The sequence below is a fragment of the Doryrhamphus excisus genome, chromosome 21, assembly GCF_030265055.1.
Source record: "Doryrhamphus excisus isolate RoL2022-K1 chromosome 21, RoL_Dexc_1.0, whole genome shotgun sequence".
NCBI classification, from domain to species: domain Eukaryota; kingdom Metazoa; phylum Chordata; class Actinopteri; order Syngnathiformes; family Syngnathidae; genus Doryrhamphus; species Doryrhamphus excisus.
In genome coordinates, this window is record NC_080486.1 from 15178425 (window position 1) to 15186566 (window position 8142).

The 8142-nt window shown below is 49.6% G+C and overlaps 2 protein-coding genes and 1 long non-coding RNA gene across 3 annotated transcripts; 1 reads left to right on the plus strand and 2 right to left on the minus strand.

Moving 5' to 3' along the window:
- Window positions 1-15: 15 nt before the first annotated feature.
- LOC131108863 (caveolae-associated protein 4a-like) lies at window positions 16-2487 on the minus strand. Its single transcript, XM_058060263.1, has 2 exons — window positions 1966-2487; window positions 16-996 (listed from the first exon to the last, which is right to left on the minus strand). The coding sequence occupies exons 1-2, from the start codon at window positions 2311-2313 to the stop codon at window positions 469-471; spliced, it is 876 nt and encodes a 291-aa protein (XP_057916246.1). The 5' UTR covers window positions 2314-2487; the 3' UTR covers window positions 16-468.
- Window positions 2488-3078: 591 nt separating this feature from the next.
- On the minus strand, window positions 3079-7677 carry LOC131108785 (tomoregulin-1-like). Its single transcript, XM_058060106.1, has 10 exons — window positions 7101-7677; window positions 5567-5676; window positions 5346-5475; window positions 5240-5266; window positions 4966-5056; window positions 4739-4887; window positions 4518-4565; window positions 4317-4437; window positions 4075-4236; window positions 3079-4004 (listed from the first exon to the last, which is right to left on the minus strand). The coding sequence occupies exons 1-10, from the start codon at window positions 7225-7227 to the stop codon at window positions 3920-3922; spliced, it is 1050 nt and encodes a 349-aa protein (XP_057916089.1). The 5' UTR covers window positions 7228-7677; the 3' UTR covers window positions 3079-3919.
- LOC131108786 (uncharacterized) lies at window positions 4566-5222 on the plus strand. Its single transcript, XR_009120536.1, has 3 exons — window positions 4566-4610; window positions 4721-4817; window positions 4968-5222. It is a non-coding gene; the product is annotated as an uncharacterized LOC131108786 (long non-coding RNA).
- Window positions 7678-8142: the final 465 nt, after the last annotated feature.

Consider the following 8142-nt stretch of genomic DNA (forward strand, 5'->3'; position numbering starts at 1 on the left):
GTATTTGAAGTCACACGTGTTAAATGAAATTCAAGTCAGTCACATCATTGTCATTTCAGTTGATTTATATATTGCTTTTATTATTAAGCAGCCTTTAGCTCCATGCTAATGCTAACAGAGCGCATCCAAGAAGTTGTGATCACACATCAACAAAAAGCCTGATTTGTTGCCTGCAGGTCCAATTTATTCATCCTCACTTTCGCTTTCATCGCAGTACACAAACGGACCCCCTCCCCGTGTTGTTTTCCTCCAGCGGGTCCGAGCCATCGACATGCACAGCCAGCGGCGGCGTAAAAACAATAGTGTTCTTGTCAAAGTCAGCACAGTTGCTGATTCGATCAAGACTGTCTTGAAACTCTCACCGGATCATTTTGGATCTCAAACGTTCTGCCTGCCGCTCGCATCTTTCAATCAGATGAGTCCTTCGTCTCCCTCGTGCGTCCTCCTTCCTCGCTCTTTGCCTCCTTGCTACGACAGCTGCTTCATGTCGTACACAGGAACCTCGGACTCCTCTGCCCCACCTTCTGCCTTAGTGGCATCTGGGGTGTTTCGACGGCCCTTTGGGGGTGGGACAGGTGCGCCTCCCTCGGCGCCCTCAGCCCCTTCCTGGCCCTCGGCCACAGTCCTCTCCTTTTTCAGGTTGAGCTTGGCCGGGACGCTCTTGGTGATGGTCTGCTTCAGCTTCTCGCCCGACTGCCGAATCTTCTCACGTCTTTCGGCCGTCACAATGCGCTCACCCAGCTTGTTGACCTTGGTGCCGAGGTTCTCGCGAGTCTTGCTCATGTTCTCCTTGGAGAAGGTGGCCTTGAAGCTCTCGATGCGCGTTAGGCCGGTCTTCTTCATGCGCCCGGCCGCTGTCGAGTCCGCCTCCTCCACCACCATGTACTCCTCGTCCGAGTCGGGTGGGAGCTCAAACTTGTTGGACTCGTCCTCGCCGTCAGCACCTTGTTCGGCTGGCTCATTGCCTGGCGTGACGGCCCTCACCTCTTGGTCACCCTGAGAAACAAAAAGTTGTGAAACGGAAGTTGTGAGCCAAGGTCCTTTGTTAACCTGGCGAGCATCCCATTTTCTAGATTGGGTGGCGACCAATCCCAGGTGTAGGCCACCTCTTGCCCGAAATCAGCTGGGATAGCCTCCAACCTACACTGTGACCCTGATAATGGATGGACTTGGATGGATGGACAAATGGTCGCACCCCCCATGAACACACAAAGGTCAAGTGTGCTAGCAGAACAACGTTAGAACACAGCCATTTGGACAAGACCTCATGTGCGAGAGAAAAAGGGCTTGGTGGCGAGGATGTCAGAGTGGCGTGCACGTCTTGATCCCACCTCCCTAAATAAAGTTCAGCAGCTGTTAGTGAAGCTCAGCACTGGGCTGCAGGAAGCTAAACATATCGACTAGCAGCCACGACGCAGGGCGATCAGGTTTCATTGGACCCGAAGTGCAAGTGAATCCCTTGTTCATGTGGCGTGATAGAACTTTGCTCCACTTGCTGGCCCTCTCAGTGATGGAACTGATGCTAAGCTAACCAGTCATGAGCACATATCGCCTTTTTGTGAACTATTAATACTTCCGGCTAGTATGCTAGCATCATCCAAATAACCTTTTAGGATTTAAATTATTCAGCAGGGTTAAAGGTCATTATGTCATGCCCCCCCTCTTCTCTGGACCTGACCAGAGAGTGGCCGACCACTAAATGGACTGAGAATAACCTGTTCTGTCTGGGTTCAGCTGGTTCTGTCACTTGGTTAGAGGAGCTTATCTATGACATCATCCCTCCAAGAATGACTGGAGGGAAAAGTCTAGTGGGACTTAAGATTTGCCATGATGACGTCGTCATGGTGACCAATGTAATGTAGACACATCAGATGATCGCAAATCGCGCGGGATCATCTGGATGCTTCCGAAAAGAGAACCATGGCCTCCACGCAATTTGAGCTTGTGTCCAAAGGAGGAACCTACCTGATAGATAACCACCCTGAACTTGTTCTTGGCCAGGAGGTCTCCCTGGGTGGCCTCCACCTTCTTCACGCGAAGATTCTGGTTCTCCACACGGACCCGCACGTCCTTGATGTGTCTGCTGACCTTGCGGGTCTTCTCCAGGAGCCTCTCCACCGTGCTGCTGCTGGCCGCGTGCTCCATGGTCAGCTTGAGCACGTTGGCCTGGATGCTCTTCACTGTGCTCTCCAGCTCCAGCTGACGCTCTTCCATGCGCTGCTGGGTCACCTGCACGCTGTCCATGAGGCCCGCCACGCGCTCCAACAGCGCCACAATGCTTCCAGAGTCATCGCCCAGTGCTTTGTCGGCCATGTTGGTATGCGTTGGAGCCGGCTTGACCCGCGAGGACAAACGACGGAGAGAGAGTGTGGGAAGAAGGATCAGGGAGACGAGAGAGGAGTGAGCGGACCTCTACAGTGGGAGGCCCACCCCAAAGTGGGCACATGGATCAGCAAACTCCACCCACCGCTGGCAGAGTGGGTGGGATCATGGGTGTAAAAGGACAGCGAGGGCGGGCAGGTGTCCACCTCCAGTGAGGTAGAAGAAGAAATTACATGGACGTCAGACAACCATTACAACAAATGATCACCACGGATCCTAAAAATAGCATCCACGCCACCCGCCCACCTACCCCCCTTTGGGTCAGGCCAACGGAAACCCCCTACGCCATCCATCTGTCAGCGTCACCTTTTCACTCTGCGGTCCTAATCCCGCCCAGAGTAGTGTTCCACCTTTGTGGCTCCTTTGGGAATGTTACTGCAAACAAAACCTTCTGGACTTTTGCCAGGGCATGGTTCTAGAATGCTTCCAGAACCGGGAAGGCATTTGGGTCAAAGGAGAAGGGAGGAAGATGTGGGAATACGAAGAGAATGACGACCATGAGGAGACAGGGGGACTTCCTGCACCAGCTGACACCTAAAATTATCCTACTTCTATACTTAACGCCCTTCAGGAGCGCTTGTTTTTAACGCTTCTGTGACCCAGATGGGTGGACTTGGTTGTAGAACCCCCAATTGCTGCACCAGAAAGCTCTTGTGCGAGAAATCAAACAGCGACACAATGCTGTTTTTTTTTTTAACCATGGTGATTTAATTCTAGAACATTCTACTACACAAGCACTTCACTGTGTCATGCAACAGCTACTGCAGAACCGCCTCAGCCGGCTGCTTCTTCTAGCACAAGGGAACGACCAACACGGACACTTGGTACCGACATTACAAATCAAATAGAAAAAGAAAGTGGATCAAAAATCTTTAAAAATTATCATCTTGACAAAACACCAAGAAAACACAATTGAGTCCATTTCCGGAATGGCGTTACGTGACAATTTAAAAAAAACTGTACACATCAGTTTGGACCTCGGGACTGGAAAGAGAGTACAAAAACAGCATTTTGGTTCTAAAGTTGAGATGAATGTCACCGACCCAAGCCCCCCCCCCACCCCCCGCGCCAGACGCAGCACTTTGGGCCTGTTAGTGGGTGAATAGTGCGTTCAAGAGCTGAACGCTTTGACAGTTTATCTGCTCACAAGATGGCTGCTGTTTTAAAATAAAGTTAGAAATAGCATAGACATTTTAAATGGCCACTGTGTGCTACAAAGTTTTCAAAGTAAGTAAAAAAAAAACGTGCCGCTTCCTTCTAAATGTAAACAAAAGCTAAGAGGCATTTGCGTGCAAAGAAAAGAAGTTCATCAACCGAAGGGAACATCCACAGTGTTTGAGGTCGTCTGCGCCGGCTGGCAAACCAAAAATCGACCCCGTCCCAAAAGAAAAGGTCAAAAAATAAGGCCCCTTAGGAATTGAAAAAAAATCTCAAAAAGGAAAAAAAGAGGCACCGAAAGTGGAGCTTTAAAAAAGTGGTCAGTCTGTGTGGTACCAAAAAAGTGTATTGGATAAAAAGGTTTGGGAGCAAAGATCTGCTACATCATCCTGGACGATGTTCCCGATGGGAAGTGTCCCAAATGCTGCTTCTGTCTCCGTCCACGCTTGGCCTTGTTGCATCTCCTGTAGGACAACACAGGAAGTGAACATCAACATAATTTTTAACATCTGGAAGCCAAGGCAATGTCCGCACCTGGTGAAGCACATGACCACCGCCACGATGATGGCAATCTGGACGGCTCCAATGATGGCGGCGATGAGGACATAGTGCAGCTTCTGACCGCTTGGCACCACGTAGAGGATGTTATAGTCTAGAAGCTCATCACACTGCAGGCCGCCGTACGCCGACTCACACCTGCGGGCGTTCACATCAGCGGCATCTTGGTAATGGACGTCCCCACAATAACTACATGTAGCAATCATGCTGGGTGTTACCTGCAGGTGGCCTGGTTGTTTCTCATCTCACACTGGCCGTGTATGCAAATCAGGGCGTGGTCTGGAGGACAGGGGGTGGAGACTTCCCCAAAGCCCTCGCCTTCGCCAGGTTTGGGCACAGCTGAAAGAAAATCGATGATAATGATGACGACCGTCGGATAGAAGAAATCATGAAGAGCTTATACTAGAAGATTTAGTTACCAAAAACATCTGGCTTCATCTTCATGCCGTCATCCTTCCTGCTTTTATCTAAAACCACAGAAGAAGAATTTTACAACGGAGATGGTGGTCCAGGTACGTGTACTCATATTGAGGTCATGTTGTCATTCAATATTCATCACTTTCATTTTCTTCTTTGTGCTTCCCCTCCTCCATCCTCAATGTTTTTTTTTTTCGCCCTGGAGACGTGATTCTCTGGTTACCTTGACAACGTCCCACATGTCGGATGTCAATCTTCAGCTGCTTGAGGCAGGATGCCTCTCTCACGTGACACGGCGTTTCGTAAGTAACGCCGTCGCTGCCGCACACTGGGTTGTCGTTGTGACCGTTGCACACGATGTTACACATGCACCTAAACACACACACACACACACATCAGTGGTTGTTGTTATTGTTGTTGATGTTTGTGTGTGTGTGTGTTTGCCATTACAGTGTGTCCTCAGAATCTTCATCGCACTCTGCACCAAACTTGCAGTTCCCACATTTGGATCCTTTTTTACCGCGTCCGGAACCTTCATCATCTACAGACACACAAGACGTCATCGTCAACATCCAACAAGTATTGTAAGCTCACTTTTCTGGATCTGACTTTTCTGACACAGCTCAACATGTCAGCACAACCCCATAGGGGGCGCTACAAATGTCATTTGGGACATTTAGGACATTTAGGATCTATTAGGATCTACACCTGACATAAAGATTACCTCCGTCTCCAGATCCAGAGGCTCCATCTGTCAAACAAGACAGAAGCAAGCAATCACGTCAACATGGGTGCTAGCTTATTGATTTAAGAGTGTGTTCATGTGTTACCGTGGTAACAGGGCCCCTCCGACACAATGCTGATGGCTCTTTGTTTCCTGCACGCCACCCGCCGCAGAAAGCACTCATTCTGATACGTGTCTCCGTTGGAGCCGCACACAGGGATGTACTTCTTGTGACACTGGAAAGCAAACGTCGCTGGTTTAACGCTCTCTGCTGCCACACGCTGGCTGGGAAAGGAATGATGCGCACATCACAGGGTGTGGACTTACGTGGAACTGACAGACGCACTTGATGTCAGCGCCGTTGTCGCGGCAGGTCCCTCCGAAACGACACGTGCCTGCATCGCAGACCCGCAGATCGCTCTTCTTGTCGGACAGGTCTGAAAACAAAACATTAAAGTCACACGAGTGAGATGTTCATCCATCTGTATTATGTCACGCTTATTGTGCTATCCCTTGGCAGGAAATCCATCATCACCACACCAAAAAAGCGAATGAGCATGAGATTGCCCTCCGAGGCTTGGACTCTTCTTGGGAAGTGGTGAGTGATATTGCTTCCATCGCAAACACTGTACACACAAAAAGGATGTTTTTCTTCCGTTTTCCAAACATTAGCTGTAAAGATGGAGTCCCCCACCCCCCAAATGTAGTATTATGTTATGCTATGCCATGATGCTGCCACAAAAATAACGGAGAAGAGGTTGAGCATGTGCAAAAAGTGTACTGCCCGAATCCTGACCATCGTGAATATGAAGAAGGGGAATGACGAACTCCCCTCTTAATAAGTGGTTGTAATTCCCAATTAATAAACACAGAGAATAACCTCTGTGGATTCTCCAGAAGTGGTTTCCTGTTTCCTGTGGACTGGTGTCTGCAGCATAGCACGCTCTCCAAAGGAAGTTGCGTTTGTTTCTGGAAAGGTGTGAGCGACAATTTCCACATCGACATGTTCATGGATTACTACACCAATGTTGAATTCTTGGGCTCGCTGACACAGCAATCCTCAAATGATGGACTTTCTCTCCTTTGGAGGATGAAGGAACAAGAAGACCGCATTCACAATTCTCCATAAACAAACATGAGCAATTCCAGCCTCCATAACCAACACAATAACCTCAAGTGATCCTTGGAGATCTCGCTAATGTTTGCATCTGCACATCCTTGTGTGTGTCTTAATTAGAGGGGCTGTGACCTTGCCCCCCCCCACCCCCTTGTAATTAGTAGACACCTGAGTGTCACGTTACCGCCACCAGGAAGCGACTCACATCCCGAGAAAGCAAAGGGGAATGTCTCATCATTTCAAGTCAAGAACTCGGAGAGGCTGACAAGTCAATGACCTGGAACGAGACTGGATGTTCATCTTCCCTAAAGGGGGAGGAGCCTGAAATAAACATTTCCTCTGTTATCATCTCCTCGCTCCTTCTTCATCGCTGTCCAGCAAGAGGCCGCCAGCTGTCCCATGGACGTCACCAAACCACCATTTTATCGCTCCGCCCCTCATACGGAGGTCCTGCCGCACGTGACGACCACAGTGTGTGTTTTGCAAATCGAGCACACACACACAAACGCACACACACATGTGCCTCGCCCTGTTCCTCCAGTCTGTAATTAGCTCCAAAATAGCGTCCAGTTTAAGGATGAAAGCAGCTTGCCTGACCTTCAATCTTCCTTCTCCTCACCACAGAAGGCCAAAGGTGCCGTAGTCATGGCAACACAAACCCTGATGTGTGATGACAGGAGGTGACCTCTGACCTCACCTAGGGCCTAGTATGGGTTGGTAGGTGGCTGGGTGTGTGCGTCTCACCTGGGCATTCAGCGTTCTTCCCTGGGCCGCAGTCGGCAGATGATCCTCCCCCACGAGGGTTGCTGCTTTGGGCTGCAGGAAGGAGCAGCAGGAGCAGCAGCAGGCAGGAGGAGGCAAGAGGAGCCATGATGGAGGTGAGAAGAAGTGGGTGAGAAATTGAGCAGATGACGTCAAACGAGGAGGAAGAAGAAAGAGGTTTTGTGCAAAATAAAACGTTGAGCAAAACATCCAAGATGTCCGCGGGCCTTCAATGCTTCATGGCTGAGAAGGATGAGCACAAAGCGGACGCACAACAAAGCGCAGCAGCGACCCCCCACGCCTCCCTGAAAACAGCCCCTCACAGCCGGGACTCTGCCTCCATCCCCCAGCCGCGCTGCCTCGCACTCAAGCCGGCGCGGAGAAAGCGCGGAGTGCCGCGGACTCAAAGATCCAGCGAGGGGTCCTTTGCGGCGACCAGCAGCATGGAAGCCGAAGCCGAGTGAAGGTGCGCCGGGAAGATGCACGGAAGAGGCTCGCTTGGGACCTTTTTTGTCCTCCTCCTCTTCTTTTTCAACGAGCCTCATCAACAAAGGCCCGGGTCACGTGACCAGTGCCAGACCCCTCCCATAATTCCCAGAGCGAGACCACGTGATGACGTCATTACGTCGCCTTTCTCCAGGTGCTCCCCTGAAGACGTCACACAAAAAACAATAATAAACATTATTATACATTTTTATTTAAATCACTTACTCAACACAGAAAATGTGCCCAGGCTTGCAATACTACATAGATAAACGATGTAGATAAATAAACTGCATTCATATCTGACGCTTAATGTCAATTTCAACATAATCAACATAAACAAGAACCTAATAATTAATACCTTTAAAAACCTTTCAAAGAAACTAAGTGCTGCCGCGTGGTCATATAACATCGACCACAAGAGGGCGCTAGCTCCCCGTCCTTCATTGTATGTCACTCACTTGAATAGAATCACCTCCTTTCATGGACCATCATGTTTATTGACTGTAAATAATGGTTCATGTGTTATATTGCAATTTGT

Coding starts and splice junctions, on each gene's coding strand:
- LOC131108863 (XM_058060263.1), bottom strand. CDS start 2,313: ATGGCCGACAAAGCACTGGGCGATGACTCTGGAAGCATTGTGGCGCTG. Junction 997..1,965: donor TCAGGGTGGTTATCTATCAG/GTAGGTTCCTCC, acceptor TTTGTTTCTCAG/GGTGACCAAGAGGTGAGGGC.
- LOC131108785 (XM_058060106.1), bottom strand. CDS start 7,227: ATGGCTCCTCTTGCCTCCTCCTGCCTGCTGCTGCTCCTGCTGCTCCTT. Junction 5,476..5,566: donor AGTGCGTCTGTCAGTTCCAC/GTAAGTCCACAC, acceptor TTTGCTTTCCAG/TGTCACAAGAAGTACATCCC. Junction 4,237..4,316: donor AACAACCAGGCCACCTGCAG/GTAACACCCAGC, acceptor GAACGCCCGCAG/GTGTGAGTCGGCGTACGGCG.